This window comes from Adiantum capillus-veneris, chromosome 11, assembly GCF_014529385.1.
Source record: "Adiantum capillus-veneris isolate H3 chromosome 11, ASM1452938v2, whole genome shotgun sequence".
Taxonomy (NCBI): domain Eukaryota; kingdom Viridiplantae; phylum Streptophyta; class Polypodiopsida; order Polypodiales; family Pteridaceae; genus Adiantum; species Adiantum capillus-veneris.
This window is the reverse complement of record NC_140941.1, coordinates 12,307,026-12,329,187: the sequence shown is the minus strand read 5'-3', so window position 1 is coordinate 12,329,187 and position 22,162 is coordinate 12,307,026. Positions and strand designations below refer to the sequence as shown.

General features: G+C 45.7%; 1 protein-coding gene across 2 annotated transcripts in view; it reads right to left on the bottom strand.

Annotated features, from left to right (window-relative positions):
* Positions 1-22,162, bottom strand: part of LOC147446894 (callose synthase 10-like) — a 260,133-nt gene that overhangs the window by 51,396 nt on the left and 186,575 nt on the right. For both annotated transcript variants that reach the window (XM_086522840.1, XM_086522839.1), the window contains exons 20-31: positions 22,005-22,054; positions 21,813-21,899; positions 21,495-21,574; positions 21,363-21,393; positions 21,113-21,177; positions 20,662-20,734; positions 20,375-20,538; positions 20,165-20,285; positions 19,857-19,972; positions 19,706-19,772; positions 19,387-19,547; positions 454-563 (exon numbers count right to left, since the gene is read on the bottom strand). In XM_086522840.1, coding sequence (XP_086378966.1) covers positions 454-563; positions 19,387-19,547; positions 19,706-19,772; positions 19,857-19,972; positions 20,165-20,285; positions 20,375-20,538; positions 20,662-20,734; positions 21,113-21,177; positions 21,363-21,393; positions 21,495-21,574; positions 21,813-21,899; positions 22,005-22,054 — 1,125 coding nt within the window. The remainder of the gene's footprint in view (positions 1-453; positions 564-19,386; positions 19,548-19,705; positions 19,773-19,856; positions 19,973-20,164; positions 20,286-20,374; positions 20,539-20,661; positions 20,735-21,112; positions 21,178-21,362; positions 21,394-21,494; positions 21,575-21,812; positions 21,900-22,004; positions 22,055-22,162) is intronic.

Here is a 22,162-nt window from a genome sequence, read left to right as displayed (position 1 = left end):
CTCATTACAAATTTCTAGGTAGTGTTAACATATTATTACAAGCCAGATACAATAGTCCAGTCTTTTGTGCAGAGGCAAATAACATGACTTCATGTGCAACAGCTTCACTGGCCCACAAAGGTCCACGAATTCTTTGTAAGGATGTCAAATACTAGGTAATGAAGGTTCTCTTGGGAGACTAAGAAACACGACCATGTAAAATGCCTCTCAACATTGGCGCTCAAACAGACTTAAGCCTTCACATAAAACTTGCATCCTTGGAAACCTGGAAACTGTGAGTATACAACTCAAACATGTCAAAGTCTCTATGAATGTGTCTTGCACAAAGTGCATAGAATTCATAATATACAGAAATATGTTTGTGTGGATTTTGTAACTTAGCAGAAAATATGAATCACCATTTAATTTCTAACCATAACCTATGAGGTTCCAATGAGATTGGTTTAAAGATACCTGGAAAAATCTTTTGCAGATAAAACAAAATTGAGATTCCATCTTCATTTTCTACAAGCAAATCCTCCAAGCTAAATATGACTGTCTCCTTGTAATAGGGTGTAAGGACACTGTAAATGGAAGAGCGCATACCTAAAATTAGATGCCATAAGAAAGCCTAGACATATGCTTGTGTGTTTTGTGCATGTGCACACTTTTTTTTAGTAATATCAGATTTTGATTCACTAATGGGAAACCTCAAAACGAAACGAGGAAAACCCATAGAAAACATCACACACGCGTGCGTGCACACACACTTTTTTTTGTAAATCACTGCCTGGTATTAATTTACAAGTGGGAAACCTCAACATGAGGAAAACCCACTAGAAGATGATATACAACAGAAGAGAACACTAGTGCTCTCATGGAAAGAAAGCTAAAAACAGTCAAAGAAAATTCTGTCGGCATCAAGGGAAATATCTCCAGCCTCCAAGGCATAGTGTAATGATTGACCAAGCGACAATTGAAAGTGGTGAAAAGGATCAGCCACAGAGCCATGAAACATCTGAAGGTTGCATTGGTTCCATAGGGCCCACAAAGCCCAAAATCTGACCCAGCTAAAGAATACCTCAAACTGAGAATGCCAAGGCTGTATCACACCAAAGAGCCAAAACCGTCTATGAAAGGCGCCTGAGGGGAAACGAAGATGAAGGGCAGCCGAGAGCCTGCGATAGAAAAGACGAGAGTGTCTACAATGCCACAACATTTGCAACACTGATTCCTCAGCAACACCACATCGGGAACATGAAGAGGATGTGATATGCATCGAATGTAGGAAGCGACCAACTGGAAGAGCACCCACCACACATCACCATAGGAAGATGCGCTCTTTAAGAGGCAAATGATTCTTCCATATACGAGACAAAGTGTGTTTCCACCACAATCTGGATTCATGAATAGACCATAACTGGTTGCCATGCTGCACTATCCAAGCATCCACTTGTCAGAAGGCATAAACACGGCCAACGGACAAGTGATCAGAACGAGTGGTGGAGAGGCACCAATCAAACAAACGAGAATCCATGATGCATGGAGGTACTGGGGCAAAGTCCGCAAGCATGGACTGAATCTCCCGCCAAACATGACGATAATGAGGACCCAATGTGAAGCGCTGAGCCGCATCCTGAAAAGGCAAAACATGCCCATCAGTATCAACCACCTGATTAACCTGCGATAGTCCTTTTTGAGAGAGGAAGTATGCCTGATAAGGAGAGCGCTAAGTCAGTGTGGCTGTAAAGACCTTAGTCCAATGAATATTCCAATCTCAGAGAAATCCCATAAGGGAATTGACGACCATGCCATGATAAATGCACTGTAACAACCCTCCAATCAACAATAAGGGAGGAAGCAAAGGGACAACCTGGAATACGGCCTTCAAGCTTGCGAAATATGACCTCCCAATACAATGTATGCCAATGACCAAAAGCAGGTGTAACAATATTGGCTCATAGATAAGAAAGCATTTGAGTCCAAGGTTGACCGAGTCAAAAGCTTTTTCTATGTCAACCTGCATGACCGGAACATCTTGCTTGGTGTACTTTGCATATTCCATACCAAGAATAAAATTTGCCAGATTATCAGTAATTTGGCATCGTGGAATAAAACCATATTGAGATTGATGTATGCCTGAATGCAGGTAATCTTTGATACGCTTAACAAGCATCTTGGCCATTAACTTATAGACAACAAGCATGAGAGTGATTGGTCGTCAATGGGAGAACTCACATAGGACCTGTTTCGGCAACAATTTAAGAAGGCCCTCTTTCCAAGAAGATAGCATCTGCTGTTGTTCCCATGCCCTATTCACCATAAATAGCAACGGGTCCTTGAGATAATCCCAAAATGAAATGAAAAACTCAATAGTGAGTCCATCCCAACCCGGGGATTTCCCACGGCCCAAATGCCTTAAGCTGTCCTGCAATTCCTCCTTAGTGAAAGGAACCTCAAGCTCCTGTGCTTGCTGCGGAGAAAGGATCGGATTTACATGCGATAGAAACAAAAAACACACATGCCGTGCTTCCTGTGAAAGATGAGTAGGAGCCGCAAAAACAGTTCCATAATGTGTCACCAAAGCTTCAACAAGCTCCTGCATGGAAGAAGTCCACTCCCCAGATGGAAGTTTAATTTTTTTGATAGCTTGATTTTGTCTAGTATGATGTAAATGCTTGAAAAACTGCATGGAAGCACAACCTTTATCTCGAAATGCATGTTGTTTAGCTCTAGTTTGCCACTTGGTCAGTTTTCTTTGATCATCGAGACGCAATATATTTTGAGCTGAAAATAATTCAGCTAGCTGAGCTTCAGAGAGGTGAGAATGATTGACCAATTGCATTAATGTCTAACATGTACTTTTAGCCTGCTGCACTTGCCTTCGCTGGCGTGACATATAGACTTTTCCGTACTCTTGAATGACATGTTGAACTCGCATAACAAAATGGTACCAAGCCGTGTCATTGATATGTAGCAACCGCTTCCTCAGTAATGTGGCAGTATCTTGCATGTAGCCAAAGTGTAACGATACACTTATGGGAGCATGATCCGAGATGCCAAACGTATAATCAATACTCATTTCACATATATAGTCCTCATATTCTTGCATATGCAGAATATACCATGGATCCAAGCGAGCACGATAAGAGGACAACGCATTGTGCTGGAAAGTGAATCCTGGATCATTCTTATGCAAAGAATACCACATATCCAATGCATTACATCGTGACATCAAGTGATACCACGACTGCTTTTCCACGACTAGCATATGAGAATGACCAGTCGTATTATCCCAAGGATTTCGCGCATTATTAAAATCCCCACAAAGAAATGCATTCGAGCGCCAATTGTAATATGCCATATCATTCCATAGCCTCGCCCTATCCGTAGACGCTGTATAGGCATATACACCTACAAATTCAAAGACTTCCCCATTCACCATACATTGGATTACCATCCACCTCCCAACAGGATCATTAAAAGCCAGAATCTGTTGCAGTTCATGACGAATAAGCATAAGCACTCTTGAGTAATCACCAGATCTTGCATAGGCGATCCAATACCCCCCGTAGTAAGATATCTGGCTAGCATACTCATGCTGATTGTGCTCTTGTAAAACTACAATGTCTGCCTTACATGTATGTACATATTGCCAAGTAAGCCGCCACTTTGCGTGATTGGTTGACCCACGCACATTGTATGAAATGCACTTTAAAGAGCTATGCATAACTAATATGTACAAAGGGAAAAGAAAGAGGATAATTTAATTGCTGTTGTGCATAAGCACATCCTCATCAACCAAAGGTGGATGAGGAGGTGCTACCTAATAAGACTCCGGCAATATCGAATGGATGTACTCGGAGAGGAAGAAAGAGGTTCTGAAGTATCCCCTGTGACTACATCCTTATAGGAACGAACGACCTTGTCCCAAGCCTCCGCCAAAGACTTGTTATCGTTGCAGAGAAGCTTCTTCTGAGAGAGGTTGGGAGAGGAGGAAGAAGGTACATAATTGCGTAAAGAAACCTCATTACGTACTTTAATCACTTTTTTGGGGACTGTCCAAGCCTCTGTGATTGAGACCGGGGCCTTGCCTTTATCTTTACTCTTGTCTTTCGCTTTATCCTTTGTCGCTGTGTGATCAACAGGCGTATTAGACAATCCTTGTTTCCCTTTGCCTTTATTTCCACCAGTTGCCCTTGTAGGAGGAGAGATCGGTTCACACGATAAGGTGGTCGGTTCGGTGGTGTGCTTCCAGGTTTCAGATTAATGGTATGATCCTTAGGACGACCTGGTGGCAACTCACTTGGCAGGCCCTTAGAAAAGCAATCGGCATGAGTGTCGAGAAAATCTTGGCATTCTTTATCAAGTTCAGACATATTTGTCCTATGCTCATCATTCAACTCTTTCAAAAAGATCGAGTAAACAAACAGACTGGATTTCATTAATTTCAAAACATACGAAGCTGATACAATAGGGGCAGACTCGCCCTTCAGTTTCACATCAAGTACAATGTTTCGGCCCTTTTCAATAGTCAATGTGGTTTTCTTTGCCCAATAATCGACCACGGCGTTGTTCTTATGGTACCAAGGGACTCCCAGGAGGACATCACAACCTTCCAAGGGCATTATGTAGAAGTCCTCGTGCCGCAAATACCCCTGACAATGCAACCGAAGTTTGCCAATGACAGGGGTAATGGCCACGTCCTTGCCGGGTGCCGCTAGAACTGCCTCTGCTTGTGGTCCCATCCAATCGGGTGTAATCTCCAGCCGCACCACCAATTCAGGTAACATGAAGTTGGCCTTGGCTCCTCCATCAAAGTAAATCAGGGCTTCTTGGTCTTTCACTTTGCCCCAAGCTCGGCAAAGTTTTGTACTTTCATCAATCGTGCTTGGATCAATACCCATGCAATCTGGAACCAGTCCTGCTTTCATCTTGCCTTTTTGTCCACGTTCCTCAGCTGCTTTCGAACTCTCTGGCCTTTCTTCATTCTGTTCTTGCTGTGCCTTTTTAGAGCACTTCGTGGAGATGTGCCCATGTTCCCCGCATCCAAAACACTTCCCCTCTTTGATGTAGTTGTCCCTCTCCCGAAGAGTGAGCCAGGTTCCTGAATCCTTATCTTTCTTTTCTTGGGGGCTCTTCTTCTTTCTACTTTCATTATTAGAAGTTTGTTCGGTTCTCTGAGTCATGATCTCATTTGTGGGGTAAGTCAGATTGCCTGAATGTATGGGAAAACCCCGTGTTGCATGACCCATCAATTCTTGAATAGAATTCGACTTTTGTTCCAAGTAGTAGTCTCGGATCTCTGTAGGAAGTCCGTAGCAAAACCGCTCAATTTGTTCCTTAAATGAGACCTTAAATGAAGAGGTCAGTAGAAAAGAGTTCCAAAATCTCTTGCAATAAGCGTCCAGAGAATCTCCCTTGGTCATCCGAAGATGATTCCAAGCTGTTCGTATATCTCGTTCGTACTCCCGAGTCAGCCAAGAAGAAACAGCTCATAATCTCTTCTTGTTGAGCTCTACTCTGGTCAGTTTAGAGGTTTACTTCCTAGTATCAAATCGATAGTGTGATCCTGTGGCGGCTGTGAAGGTAGGTCGCTCGGTATACCCTCTGTGAAACAATCCTCATAAGACTTAGAATCCTTTGGCCGTTGTAAAGGTAACTCGTTCGGTAGACCCTCTACAAAACAATCCTCATAAGACTTAAGAAAGTCTGCGTGCCAATGGAGATTTAGGGTCGGCATCTGTCTCTCGTATTTTCTTTCTGGATGAAAGCTGAAGTTTGGCTTCTCTAGCTCTGGAAGCAGAGCAGCTTTGTCGCAAAGTGTGGCATGATCGCCATCTCAGAAAGCCAAAAATAACGCAGGGTTCCCAGGTGTTACTCTGTCAAGCGAAATATCTGAAAAAAGCAAAGAAGTTGGTTCCGGCCTGGTAGGGACCATTCAAGGTGCAGGAAATTCTACCCCAAGGGGCTGTATAATCAGCCACCCTTAAGGAGTTCAGTTGCCTTTAGTCAATGGATCTAGGATCAAATGCTATCATTCTGTAAGCTTACAGTCAGGAGTCAAGGTTCTCGAATGTTCTCAAGTCAAGGGGTGATCTTACTTACTGCTTCCTCAACCCTATATGATCTTATACGATATCGATTTCCACATCACTATCTCCCTCTCCTTCCATATTCCTCCTTCTGCTGCTTTAGTGGGCTTGCTTCTGGATTCTGCAAAGCTCTCTTTCACTCTCTAGTAGTATCTCAAATAACCTCTCTGGTGAGCATTAGTGGGTATGCTTCTGGATTCTGTAAAGCTCTCTTTCACTCTCTAGTAGTATCTCAAATAACCTCTATGGTGAGCATGGTTGTATTACAGTTAGTCACTCTTGTTGTGGTTCACTTTAGGGTCCTAAATTATTGTTGAATATTCTTCGAATGATTAACTCTGTTCACTTGGTAGACTTTGTTGGCCTAACCATTATCTCTTCTGACTAAAAGCTTCTGATGATGTCTGGCTCCCTATTTAACACTGCTTCTTTTTGATAGTTATATAAGTCTCTGAACTCTCCCTTTGGGTATCTTGCGGGTGTGCCTTTAGATATATTTGTGCAAGGCCTCTCAATAATGGTTTCAACACGTTTGAGCTTAAATGCACCCATTAAGGATATAGCTATCATTATCGTTTCTCTTGCCACCCTTGAGGCTCTTGTACCCGTGGAGGTCGGACAAGCCAATAAATCTCAAGTAGAAAGTGTTTCATGCTTATTGGGGGGGCAACAAAGAAAGTTGCCTACATCTCCCAGTTTCCAAGGTATGTTTCTTGTGCAATTTACTACTGCATTATCATCTACCACAAATTATCAATATGAGTTCGATTACCTGATTAGCTGTATTCATCTTTCCATGCTATTGTGCTGTTGCCTGATTGATGCTGGTGGTGTACTAACACATGCTGTGGCTTTGCCTTACCTTGCTGGATTTGCCCTCGCCCTTGGTTCTCGCCATTGCCCTGAGTCCTCGTCCTGGCCCTCACCCTCGCTCTCGCCCTGGTCATCGCCGCATGCTGTCTGCTGGCCTCGCCCTCGCCAAGCTGCCTCACGTACTCGCCCTGCTGGCCCTGGGGCTCGCCCTCGCCACCTTGCCTCGCCCTCGCCCTCGCTTGGCCTCGCCTTCATCCTTGCAGCCTCTACGCAAGTTTATAATGCTGACTTGGCATTATTTTCACCTCAGCTAATATAAGCTAAGCCAGCGTTTTAATTCAGCCGTCAAATTCACAATTAAATCAGCCGGTCAAATTCAGCAAAAGCTACGCACCTCTCTGCAACACGTTTTCAGCCAGGATGGAAGTTGGGTTCCCTTCGTGAGATTCAAGCTTCAAGGCAGGCCTCCTCTCTCTCTCTCTCTCTCTCTCTCTCTCTCTCTCCCCCCTACACACCAGCGGTACTCTCATTGATCGAGCTGTAGAGTTAGGGAGATCGAGACGACCGCGACTGAGGAGGGGAGCCACGCAGCACCGGCGGAGATTGCGGCAGAGGATCCACAGGATTCTAGCACGACACCCAGAGTGTCGATCGGGATAGTCTTCATGCTACTGCTATATTGTATCATGGTGACACTTATCCCCACTTTGTACCCTTATGGCATGATACCATTGCTCAGCCTACCAGCCACCCATAGGAGTCGGTAGCACTCCTATCAGTTCTTTGTTTGTAGTTTTCTTTGTTTGTACCCAGACTTGGTACTAGACTCATCATTGTAATCAGTTGGTCTCATAGGTCATTTTGGCCTTTTGTAGACGTTAATATATCATTTCATTTCATTTCATTTCTCTCTCTCTCTCTCTCTCTCTCTCTCTCACACACACACACACACACACACACACACACACACACACACACACACACACGGATACATACCCACACACACACTACACACATACACGCATACACACACGTACTCCCTCTCTTCCCCTTCTCCCCTCTTCTTCACAATATGAAGAGAGGGTAGTTACGAAGACAACCATGTCTTCTCCCCATCACATAGCCATCTCTCTCTCTCTCTCACGCAGCCTCTCTCTCTCTCTCTCTCACACACACACACACACACACACGGATACATACCCACACACACATACACGCATACACACATGTACTCCCTCTCTTCCCCTTCTCCCCTCTTCTTCACAATATGAAGAGAGGGTAGTTACGAAGACAACCATGTCTTCCCCCATCATCAAGACGCCCACATCGACAATGAAGACAACCTTCATGCTCACGAACAAGAGGCTTGCACAATTGGAGAAGGACATGAAAGAATGGCGGATGGAGAGAGAGATATGGGAGGAGGAAATGAAATGAAATGAAATGTTATATTAACGTCTTCAAAAGGCCAAAATGACCTATGAGACCAATCAGTTACAAAATAGTGAATCTAATACCATGTCTGGGTACAAAAGAACTAGAAAAGAACTAGAAGTGGAACAAAATACTACTACTACTACTACAATCTAAAACTACGTGGGTGTAGCAGCTGATACAATAGGTACCCGGTAAACTGGATGTAACAGTGTGTGAAACAAAGATGGAAGAAATGGTGAGGATCCATCCTCATCTGCACTCTGGATGTCGAGAGAGTATGGCTCGAATCTTCTGTTGTAGTCTCCGTCGATGCTGTGTAGCTCCTCTCCTCAGTCGCGGTCGTCTGTATCTCTGTAGCTCCAATGCTCGGTCGATGAGAGTGCCAGTAGTGGTCGAATGAGTGTGGGACGAGCTCTGCAGTGGTGGCTGCTCCTCTGGCTGTCCCATATCTAGTGAAAAGAAATCTGTAATGTGTCTCTGGGACTGCCTCTCTCTAGCTCTCCCCAGTAAAGTGTCTCTATACCTGTGTAACTCAAGTAGATATAGTCCAAGACATCTCTGATCCTCATAACTCATGACCCTAGATAGAGGACCAAAACCCTCTCTGAATAAGCAGTGGAAACGCCCCCGTATCTCATAGAACACTGTGCAATGACATATGTAGTGCAACTCTGTCTCTGGCTCTCTTTGGCATAATCGGCATATCCTGCTGTCTGCTGGTATCCCTCTGAATCTACCGGTCTCAATCTCGAGCTGATGTGAGGATGTGCGTATCTGACCAATGGCACAACGCAAACCATGAGACATATGTGTGTCCATGTAGCTGGGTCGAATCACAAACCCATCTCCTGTGAGGTGGAGAAGATGCTCTCTATAGAAAGCCATCTTCGTGCTCAACTCCTGATGCGGCTCTATCCATGTCCTCCTGGTGTCGAGCTGGATCAGGAGAAAGCCACCTTCATCAAGCTATGGAACGAAGAGAAGGAGGACATGAGAGCGGAAATCCAAAATCTCAAAGAGGAGAAGGAGAGAAGGGAACGGGAGAACGAGAAGGAGAGGGAGAGATGGAGGAAAGAGCAAGAAGAGATGAAGGCACAAATCGATCTCCTTCATGCTTCCATCACATCCCTCACCCCCGAGGAAGGAGAGATTAAAGAGGAGGCTAAGGAAGCCCTCAAGGAGGAGATCACCAAAGCCCTCACCGCAAGCATTGAGGACAAATTAGAGGCCACCAAAGAAGGATGGGTCGAAGTGGTCAAAAAGAACATCAAGAAGGTAGCAAGAGAGGAAGCCCAAAAAGATGAGGTACTCATCGTACACACAACCATCGAGGAGGAGAAGATGCGACAAGCTCGCCGTCTCAATGTGCGAGTGACCGGCATCAAAGAAGAAGAAGGGTCTACACCCGAGAGCGATGGGAAAGCTTTATGCAAGAAAGTGGGATACAAGGAAGAAGAGATCCCTTTCTCCAAAGTTTGGAGAGCCGGGAAAGATCCAAAGAAGAGAGCTCTCATCCTCCAATTCGCCTCCGGAGTCTCGAACTTCTTTCCTCCGAAAGAGGGTCATCTTGAGAGGGCTAGAAGGCCCCCCGATTTATCTTGATGATGACCTCACAAAGATGCAACAAGATCACCGTCGCGCGTGCATGCCTAGAGTCCACCAAGCCCGCAAAGAAGGGAAGAAGGCAGTATATCGAGATGGTAGGGTTATCATTGATGGCAAGACCATCGCATAGGAACTCGCGGCCTGTGGGACACACGAGGAGATTCATGTCACGGTTTGGAATTGCAATGGAGACCTATGGACACACCCAGAGAGACTTGAGGAGGTGATGAGAGGTCGAGACATCATTCTACTTACAGAGACACACGAGAGCCCAGAGAGAGGGTTACCACGGATACATGGATTCCAGTGGGAGTCTCTACATCGGGGATGTATGCGCCAGCACACCACTCGCGGCTCAAGAGGAGTGGCCATACTCTTTAGACAGGGGCTTCACAGCAGACTACAGATTGTTGCCCGGGACCCACAGGCCCGCTACATGTGGATTCGCCTCGAGCTCTCACGAGACAGGATCGTCTACATTGCCCTTTGCTACTTTGCTCCCACAGGCTCCAGATTCGCCCCTATTGAGCAGGAGTCACCGTACGCATGCCTCACGGAGGAGATTATGGAGTACTCCACACTGGGTGAAGTCTTCCTTATGGGAGACTTCAATGCTCGTACGCAAAGTGAGCAGTGTGAGGCATATGACCACGAGGACCCAGAGGCACTACACACTCTAGATGAGGAGGCTACTATGAGAGATACAGCAGACAGAGCTCCAGTCACAGCCTACGGACGACATCTACTTCGACTTGGCTCCCAGCACCGTCTCGTTATTTATAACGGGATGGTCCAGTGGCCCACCTCAGGGGGCCTGACTTGTATGCCACATGGAGTTGCAGAGGGAGGGGGGAGTACAGTCGACTATATTCTGGGACCCAGGGAGGCTACACACCTTATCACATCCTTCACCATTCCACCCATACCCATCGGAGCCGACCACACATACCTCTCTTTCTCCATCACCGGAGATACTATCCCACACAGCTCCACAGCACACACTCCACACACCACCATCCATTTCACACATGAGCTAGCCTCTCTTTACTCGGCCGAGGTCGAGCATGGCCTATGCCTCCTCCACCCATCCACACCACTCTCAGTTCTCACATCACATATCTCTTCCGTTCTCCACACTTCAGCTATTAGCTCTTTTCTACACACCACTCACACAGGACGCACTCCCCCCCCCGGGACTATGCCTCAGAACCGCTGGTATGATGATGAGTGCAGAGAGCTATACCGACGCCTCCGTGCACGGCGAGCCTTAGGAGAGATCACAGAGAGAGAGGCCAGACGGCATATGAAGACGCTAACACACCAAAAGCGGCGAGCATTCGAAGAGGCACAGGAGCTTGAGCTATACCGCCTATTCATGAGCATGGATAGCGCGACGGCATGGCGCACCCTGCGCGAGCCACGTCCTACTACAGCTATTGAGGATCCACAGATATGGCATGATTATGCAGAGTGACTTTATGAGGTGCCAGGGCAGCCTCCTATCCCACAGCCACACGAGCCACGCCCCACGTGCTCCTCCTTCTTTATAGCAGAGATGGTAGAGAGGGCCATACGCCGCATGCAGCACAGACGATCAGCTGACCATACTGGATTACAGAGTGAGCACATCATTTATGCGGCCTCCACTATAGCCCCGTTGATTGCACATGTCTTCAACCGGGCTATAGGGGAGGGCTTCCCAGAGGAGTGGACACAGCACACCATAGTGCCTATCCACAAATCTGGCGACACCCTGGACCCAGGGAACTACAGGACTATCATGATTGGCCACACGATGGCCAAGCTATATGGAGCAGTACTTGAGGCACAGCTCAGCTGCTACGCAGAGATCGAGGGTTTACGAGCTCTAGGCCAGGCAGGTTTCAGACGAGCTTTCTCCACCACTGATCACATCTTCGTTCTGCGCTGCCTCATTGATGGGGCAAAGGCGCGGAAGAAGAGGCTTTACTGCTGCTTTGTGGATTTCCGCAAGGCCTTTGACACAGTCCCACGCGAGAGACTCTTCCAGCGCCTTCACAGCATTTGGGTACCAACAGAGATGATTTGGGCCATATATGCTCTATACGAGAGGGTGACGGGTCGAGTTTGTTGCCCAGGCGGTTTTTCAGAGACCATTGCTAGCACCATTGGTGTTAAGCAAGGATGCCCACTCTCCCCGACACTCTTTGGGCTCTACATCGACGAGATCTCCGACTACATACTGCGAGCAGGAGGAGAGGGGAGCGACTTGGTAGGTACTCCGGTCCACATCATGTTATATGCTGATGATATTGTGTTGATTTCAGAGTCACCCAAGGGCTTGCAACGCCATCTTGAGGCCTTGGATGAATTCAGCACACACAGGGGGTTGACTGTGAACCTTGGCAAAACCAAGGTTATGATCTTTCACACATCCAGTGCAGTGAGGAGCGCTGCCACCTTCACAGCAGCAGGAGGACAGGTTGATGTAGTCACCTCCTATGTCTACCTTGGCATCACATTCACCAGCCTACCAGGACCCTTAACTGTGAGGCAGGCTGCTGCTGACAGGCTCACCCGAGGATATGCAGCTCTGGCCATGCTAGAGCGGAGATACCACCAGGCACACTTTCAGGAGCCCCGCACGAAGGGGTGGCTTTTCGACACCTTAGTCACCCCGGCCTTGATGTACTCGGCGGCAGTATGGGCACCAGGATTGACAGCTGACCAGTGGACACAGCTTGAGAGGCCACAGGTATGTATGATCTCACGCTTACTCCGCAGCAAGAAGACAGTGCCACATGACATTATTAGAGCCGAGCTCGCCACACCACCTATGGTTGTAGAGGCACTATTCCAGACAGTCTGCTTCATCCAGAGGATGAGAGAGCTACCTCCTGACAGACTTACTCGTAGAGCATTTGAGGCAGCGATACAGCTATCAGAGAGTGGGCATGAGAGAGCATGGTACTCACAGGTCAGAGCATGGTTTGAGGGACACGGTCTTGACATGGAGAGCCTACCACCATTCCAGTACGACCCCCACTCACCATATGTTCACCTCTCTCGCAGTGAGAGGAACTTGGTATTGAGACAGGATCTGTGGCAGCTATACACTAGGAGAGTCTGGGAGTCACCTGGCTTGGGGACGAGGATGTCAAATTACAGAGACCAGTTTCTCACCATATTGTCTGGGGGGTTCATACAGAGACCACGCTACATGGACACATATATGCCACATAGCTCACGGGTGGCGATTGGTCAGCTGAGAGTGGCTTCACACAGGTTAGAGATTGAGATCGGGAGACATACTGGTGTTCCCAGGGAGGAGCGAGTCTGCAGAGCCTGCACAGAGGAGGTGGAGAGTGAGGAGCACTTTGTATGTAGATGCAGAGCATACACTGAGATCAGAGGCAGGTATGAGGCCTTATTCAGAGGACAGCCCACTCTCCGAGAGATCATGGACTCTCGAGATCAGAGACAGCTCGGACGTTTCTTACTACAGATACAGAGCCATCAGGACACACTACTATAGCCACACACAGCTACACAGACAGAGGGGAGACAGTCGCAGCTCATAGACTTCTTTCAGAGGATTGCCGCCCCTCCCTCACCAGACACTCAGAGGGGAGTGACACTCCCACAGGCGGAGGTGAGCCGAGCTAGACGACGACCACGAGTCACAGGCTACAGGGGCGCGAGCTCCCACCACCGATAGATCGAGGAGATCCGAGCCCAGGAGCGCCGTGCCACTGAGGAGCGAGTGGCTCAGATGAGGGCCGACCCGACAGCTTTCATCGGTAGCCTTGGCACCAGACCCGCCCATGTACCACATCTTACATCCCCCCATTAGTACAGGATGGAGCTAGATAGCTTGATGCATTCTCATGATTGTACTACCTCGAGCACATAGACATGCATATACCCCTAGAGATAGAGCTCCATCCCTCCTCAGATACTCCACTACCTTACATTCAGTTCAGTTCAGTTTTGTATCAGTTTTGTTTCATTTGTCTTTCCGATAGACGGATGACATACACACCATGTACATTTGATTTGTCTCATAGGCCGATTTCGGCCTGACATAGACGTTAAAAATCTTTCTTTCTTTCTTTCTTTCTTTCTTTCTCTCTCTCCTTAGTTCACTCTACCATTGGAGTGAAACAGGGCTGCCCATTGTCTCCTACTCTATTTGGTATGTATGTTGATGAGGTGTCTGATTACATCGATAGAGAGGGTGACAGAGGTGCACAGTTGGCAGGGACGTGGATCCCATTGTTGCTATATGCTGATGATATTGTGCTGATATCTGGCTCACCAGAAGGTATGCAACGACAGTTGGATGCACTACGCAATTTTGCACAGGATAGTGGATTGTGTGTAAACCTAGGTAAAACCAAGGTTATGGTGTTTAACACCACACTGCAATGGGTCAGGAGATCAGTACCCACTTTCAAGTATGGTCAGGAGATTGTGGAGTATACAGATGCATACACTTACCTGGGGGTAGTCTTTACTGGGCCGAGATTTTCCTTGAGAAGAGCAGCAGAGACTAGACTAACTAGAGCTGGTGCGGCTCTGGGAGGAATGGAGAGGATGTGTTCACAGGTTCAGTTCCAAGAACCTAGGACAAAGTTATGGCTCTTTGATATTTTGGTTGCCTCTACTATGTTACATGGGGTGCAGGTTTGGGGACCTTCTATAGGCCAGGATGGGTGGAGGCGTATGGAGAAGCCCCTAGTATCCATGATCTCTCGACTGATTAGAGCCAAGGTTTCTGTACCGCATGATATCATTCGAGCGGAATTAGTTGCCACCCCTATGGAGATTGAGGCGCTCACAAGATCAGTCTCCTTTGTACATAGTCTGTGGGATACTACCAGAGACAGATATGACAGGGTGGCTCTAGAGTCCTCCAGACAATTAGCTCTTAACGGGGATACTTCATGCTGGTATGCTCAGATGACATCATGGTTTCAGACACATGGTTTCACCATGGACAGGTTGCCTCCTTTTCAATACTCTCTTCAGGCACCCTTGAGGTCTCTGACACGGCTAGAGATTAATAGACTCATCCGTCAGGATTTGATCCAGTTGGACACGAGGAGGACATGGATAGAGCCGTTACAAGAGTTGGGCACAAAGATGGCTTTCTATAGAGAGCATCTTCTCCACCTCACGGGGGATGGGTTTGTAATTCGACCTAGCTATATGGACACGAATCTTTCACATGGTTTGCGTTGTGCCATTGGCCAGATACGCACGTCCTCACATCAGCTCGAGATTGAGACTGGCAGATTCAGAGGGACACCAACAAATAACAGAATATGCCGCTTATGCCATCTAGAGCCAGAGATAGAAGTACATTACATATGTCATTGCACAGTGTACTATGAGATACGAGGTCGTTTTCACTGTCTATTCAGAGAAGGTTTTGGGCCTCTATCTAGGGTCATGAGTTATGAGGATCAAAGATGTCTTGGGCTTTATCTACTTGAGTTACACAAGCATAGAGAAACCTTACTGAGGAGAGGTGAAGAGAGACATCCCTAGAGATAGATCACAGATTTCTTTACACTAGATACTGTACACCCAGAAGAACAGACAGAGGAGCAACCAGTGACGGTGGAGAGGTCTACCCGCACTACTGGCATTCTCATAGACCGAGCATTGGAGCTAGGGAGATCTAGACGACCCCGAGGGAGGAGAGGAGCTACACAATTTCGAAGGAGGCTATGGCAAAAGATTCAAGCCATACTCTTTCGTCGTCCAGAGTGCACATGAAGATGGATCTCTACTCCCCTCCCATATTGTCTTCACATTGTACTGCTTAGTTTAGGATCCCGCAGTATTTATATTTTGTTATCCTAGATTAATTTATTTTGTTAATCTGACTTTGTATCAGATGCACCGCATTGTAACTTTCTGGTCTCATAGGTCACTTTGGCCTTTTGAAGACGTTAATATAACATTTCTCCTTCCATCGCCAAGCTTTCTCTCTCCGTGCTCCTCGGCCAACTAAGTGCTGGATAGTACTCGGAATAGCAGCTAAACACAATTAAGTTCAGAACAGAAAAAATTTTAAGCACGAAATTGCTACAGTGATGTATATGTATTTGGGTGTGACTGGGTAAATGTATCTGGTTGTGGTTTAAGGAGCTCCACTCAGTTGCAAAAATAGTTATATCAGTATCAGTATCAAGTGCTGTCATCAATTGCAGTTTCAGTCCAAATAAATTTCTCTGGTATATTTTTTAAAGATGGTTTGTACTCAAAATCGGGAGCAGCACCTCCAATCGGAGGAAGAGTCCTCTGCCTCCTCTGGGGATAGATCTGACAAATAAATCAAACTATACTCCTAGTTCAGAGCAACTTTCAGGAGAATCTTCAAAGGAAGATTTACTCCAATCAGTCACTGCTGGCAAGGTCACCACTCTCCAGGTGCCTCGCCTTCTGGTGCCATCTCGAAGGTACCCTTACTAATGATCTATCATTTACAAGCGCCAAACCCGCCACTCAAAGATGTGTTCTCTCAGCAGCAAATGATACACCTGGGTCTCCAAAATTTGGCTCAGGCCGGTTTGTCCTGCACAATCTCTAGTGTCAAGCTGAGTGCCCTCTTGCTTACTTTTCCAAAACTAAATAAAATTACACTCACAGTGGAGGATATTAGACATGCTGTGGGGATATTGAATGTGTTGGCACCTTTGCCCGCCACAAAAACCTTCTCGAATCTCTCCCCGGAGGACACTGTAAAGGCATGCCAAGAACTGTTGCTGCACTCTCATGGAGACTATCACAGGAATCAGCAGTTGTATTCAATTTTACAGTATTATTTTTTACTGCACGCACCGGAAAGAGCAGTAGTTCCATCTTCTCCAGGTTCTCCAGGAATATGCGATGCATTTTTTTGTCTCTGCTATTTAGGGCGCTACAGGACAGGGCAAAGCGATTTTGGACTCAACGTAAAAGAAAAGCGGAGAGGTTCAATTGCTATGCAGCCCCTATTATGTATTGGGTAGTACAAATTATGTAGCAAAAGGCAGATGCAACCGCTGTTCTCACTCTGCAAGATGAAGCCAAAGAACAAGGCCATTTCAACATGGCCATAGGGAAAGGCACCTTACGCAAGAGGCAAGAGGGCAAAAGTACAAAAAGATTTGACAGAGCAGCTAGCAACACTACCCTTCTCTGAATCACACGTTAAAATCTCTGACGTCAATACTGCAACACCAAGAGTGAGCACGACTACTTCTGTGGCCACCTCTACTTTTACACCACCTCTTGTGAGTAGTGTTGCAGGCACCAAAACACACACTCCATTCGTGTTGGCAGTACCACCTACTACTACTCTTAGTGCAGGGGCACATAGGGATGCTGCAGGATCATCTAGCTCTAGGACACCTACCTCTGGGCAACCTGACATGTTTGCCAATTTTGCGCCTCAAGCTGACAGACTTTTAGATGCGGACAGAAGAGCCATTTCAACGATTATGGATGCAGCCATCTCATTGCAAGGTACCAATGGTCTGCATCGCGCTGTCTATGACAATATGCAAAGGGAAGTGCGCAGCCACCTTCAACGATTGATGGATAGGGACATGTTAATTACAAGATCGTATAAAGATTCTCACTCAACAGGTAGTGGACCTCAAACATATTGTCCGCACTCGAAAAATACAGTTAAAAGAAGCAAATGATATGGCCGCAGTTCAGGACCTTTCTCCTGTGGTACATGCAATGTGTCCCTCATGTGCCAAATACGAATTTATAGCCATTTCACAAGCAACTACAGCTACAGCTACAGCTACAAATCCGGTTTCTATGCAAGTTCCTGCTATGGCAGGACAGATACAGACAGATGTTTCCAAAGCCCATTCAGGGGATTCTCAAGCAGCTGAGAAAACAAATCCTACCACTATGGAGTCTAAGATAGCAGGATCGGCTTCATCACAGTTTTATGGACCCTCTATGGCCTCCCCTTCCCAGTCCACCTCTTTCCCTCAACACTTCTACAGCTTCCCTGGATTCCAACCACCTGTTCCACCCTCTCAGCCTACTCAGTCTTTTCCTGGGTTTCCACCCGTCCCACTTTCTCAGCCTACTCAGTCTTTTCCTGGGTTTCCACCTGCTCCACCTACTCACCCTACTCAGTCTGCTGCTGCTCATGGGGTGGCCACTCCATATCCAATGTACCCTCCTCATGGCCACTACCCCCCACCATACACATGGCCTCCATCTCTTTACCCACCTTTCTACCAGCCTCCTCCTCCTCCTCCTCCTCCTCCATCATCCGACCACCAACAGTAGATATCACCTTTTGGAGTTTTACTAGTAGTAGACCTGGTTGCTGATCTTTCAGTTCTTCAATTTCGCTCTCCGAGACGGGAAGCGGTCTTGTGGTGGGAAACTTGTAGTAGGCTACAGTGTCACTTTCACAGGACAGTTAGTACAGTTTGGACTTTACAGTTGGTCTTTGGTCTGGTCGGTTCACACTAGACGGACTCGCTGGGCAATGACACGTGGCAGGGATACAGTGGTTTAATGGACATCGTGGCCAGGTCATTACCGCCACCCAGTGGAGATAGACTTAGATGCTGTCATTTATGAGCCGTTGGTGGCTCTTTATGGTTGTATATATGAGTAGTAGCGGTTTGGTCAGGATTAGCTGTACGTAGTCATCTAGAGTGAGTCGATACACACAACACTCACCATCCTGGCACATCAAAGCGTCGACACCCCCATTGTACCTGTGAGTCCTGAGCTGGAGCTGAGTGTGCTGCCACACCAGAGTCTATATCAATTCTTTGAGATAGTCGAGTCATATGTTCTGGTCTGCTGTTGTGTTTTTGTGAGCTCAGTTGATGTCTATTGTTTTCTTTCTTTTCAGTTTGTTTGAGTGAGATTGTCACGCACATTGAATTGAGGACCACCCACTGTAGAGAGCATGACACATTATCCGCGCTACACTTTGATAGCTCTCTTCTTTTGTTGAGTAATTGATTGAAGAAGCCTTTGGGTCTTTTAGGCAGAGATCTCCCATTTTTGACAATTGATTCTAGATCTACTGTCTTAGCATCAATAATCATACCAACTATTTTGAGGCATTGAACCAGTTTTCAACTTTCCGATTGAGATGATGGGGTCCATAAGCATAGGCATATCATATAGTGTGCTGCAGTATACACTAGCATACTCATGGATAAAACGTGGAATGGTGTGAGTGGTACAGCAAGGTGTACGCTTGGGAAATGTGACCTGCTGCTCAAGGGAGGAATAGCACGGTAAGGTCTGTGGGACATTGGGTATGTGTAGCAGTCACATGGGGTGCGAAAATGTGCCATCAATCATGGACACAACTTCATATTTTGACTTTTTAGGAGCCGTGGGTTCAGCATATAGCCCCAAGTGCAATACAAATAAAAAGAATTGAAAACTGGTTGCCTGAATACAAGAACGAAGTTAGGCAGCTTGATACCTGAATGACTTCATGGCCCTAACACTTGGTGCAATAGGCATTCTCATAAAAAGTGAGTTCGTAAAAAACTCCAGACGCCTTTGAGCTTCCCTGTTCTTCGGGACAGAAGAACCTGACTCTTTTGTGGTGAGAAGCAAGCGCAATCTCCAAATCATTTCTTTCTATTGAGTCACATGAGAAATATGGTTGTTAATACGGCAAGCTAATATGTAGTATATGCAGTTTAAATTAGCACAGTCAAGCAGCTACATGCTCATCAAGTAGCAACTTTGCCCTAATATTTGCAATAACAGTCACAACATATTGGCTGCAGAAAAACCTTTTCCATGGTAGGAAGCTTTGCATCTGTAAAAGTTCTCTCAGGATTTGGTAATTTTATGGCTTCCCTGCGAGCAGTCAAGCACTTCAGTTCGACCATTGGGCATTCAGCCGCAGACATAAATGAAAGCAAACGTAATTGCCACAAAAACCTCTGATCTGCTATAAGAAACTGCAAGACAGCATGGTAGATTTTCACTACTGCCTTCTCAATTTTCTCTTCAAGTTTCTTCTTTTCAGCATTGTCTTCCATAGGAGTTGCGTTGTCCTGGATGTCTCACAAGGCAAACATCAGAATCTTTTCTATGCAGTGTGCTACTTTTAAACTTTACAAACGGATTTTGGAAGCTGCATGCATCAGAAGATGGCTGCATGTGTAGATTATCAAATACATTGCGATATTTTAACATTTCACTCTAGAAACATATATACATTGTTCTTATGAAAGCATTAAACTTACAAGTTGTTTTAGAAGGTCCGTTACTTGACTGTGGATGGGCTCAATGTTTCTAATCAGGAAATTCTTAGAGAAGGTTTTCTGTTGGATTCTTGAATTTACATTTTTGTGTATATCGTCGAAACTGAAAAGCAGAAAACAAGCGCTGAGTGGGATGCAGAGCCGCTTTTCAATGGAGTTTTACTGCTCAAAAAGATACCTTATTACACTTACAATTGTACCCCAGGATGTTCGGGATTGTCACCGAAAATTTCCTTCAAGAGTACAATTGTACTCTTGTACGCCTCTTCAACTGCCGATTTCATAAACCTGTCCGTTCTCAGTTTCTTCAAAAGAGCTTCTGGTTTTTCTTTTGCCAGTTTCACCGCAAGAGATACCTATTTTCATGCAGCAGATAAATCTTGATGACTCCTTGGTACCTCATGTTTACATCAATCATTGTTTCTCAAGTTCACAGCTTGTTTGAGCAGATAATATGCAAGAGAGACTGAGCTGCTCACCTGGCTGGTTAGCAGAAATAGGGGCCACTTAATATAGTCATTTTCAGTAGGCATGACCAACAAATCCTTTTCCCTAGACAGAAGAAAGCATATAGAGTGAGGTGAAACTGACAGAGCATATACTAGAGTATCTGTACAAAAAACATAAGCACCCAAAGTAAGTTGTGTGCACTTGAAACCATGTAAACTGAAAACAGTGAGTAGTTCTCTTATTTTGGTTGCATGAGCCTATCCACAAATATTGGCTGAACATTAGGATGAAAGAAATCAATCTTTTTAAGCCAATAAAAAGGTGCAGATACAAGAAAGTAAGAAGTCGACTGCTGATGTAATTTTCTGAAATCTTGTTGAAGTATCATGCTGTGAACAAAGGCGTCTTTGCCATTTCCTTGTACCACACAGACAGCTCTTAAGTTATTTCCTTGCGATGGTTTTGCAGGATCTTTCTTACTCGTTTGTTATATAGTCCTCGTCTCTCATACATTTGATGATTGTATTCCAAAAGGGGGCAAAATCCTGTAGACCAAGATTTTGTTGATACAGGTTTGAACGTTAGTAAAAGTGAGCAGCATCTCGTGAGTTTAAAAACATCCTTCCTTTTCAACAAGACGTTAAACAGAACCGTAAAGTTTCTTACTGTCCCATAGTCTAAGATGTTAGCCACATATACCACAGTTCATGCCCTGAATTGTATTACAAACCTTCTCGGGGGGTGTTCCAGAGGGATCCATCCTGTAAGGAAAAAACGTGTTGTAAAACAAAGATGTTCACAAAGCAGGGAGTTTTGGTAAATATTTCACACAAATTGAGGAACCCGAAAGGAAAGCTCTCACTCTCTTGTGTGTTGCAAGTTTCGGGCATAGGCCATTGGAAATGATTCAAAACGGGTTCGGATCATATCTAGTGATCGTATCTGGAAGAAATAAAACAATCAATACTTGAACACAATCAGAAGTTCTACTATGATTGCATGTTAGGATCCTAATTCACTACATTTTTCAGTCAGTATCACCAACTAGTACTTCAGGACTCTAGGTGCTGAAAGCATGCTTTGTATTGTTTAATTGTTCTAAACAGCTTGCTTTGCCTGTTGTTTGGATGAGAACAGTAGGCTTATGTTGACATTCAGAATTCACGTTAAGGGACAATACCTCTCCCAGACGGTCTTTGGCACCAATAATCCCTCCTGTGATTGCTGAAAATATGATGTACCAAATTTGTATATCCAGAAGGTATATCTGCAATTTTGTGCTTTGACAGGTACAATAGTGAGGAGCTGTGTCTTACACAACCAAAAGAAATTATTCTAGAATGATGAATGCCAATATAAGAGGTTTACGCACCAGGACAACAGGAGCCCACAAGAAAAAGAGAGCAAGTGCATTGTGATTTCCTGGACAATGTAACTTTCATCAGGATAATCAAGAAAAGTTGCAAGGTTGTGTGTAAACATTTTTTTTCTGCATTAAAAAAGCAACTGGTTATACAGAATTATCTTGCT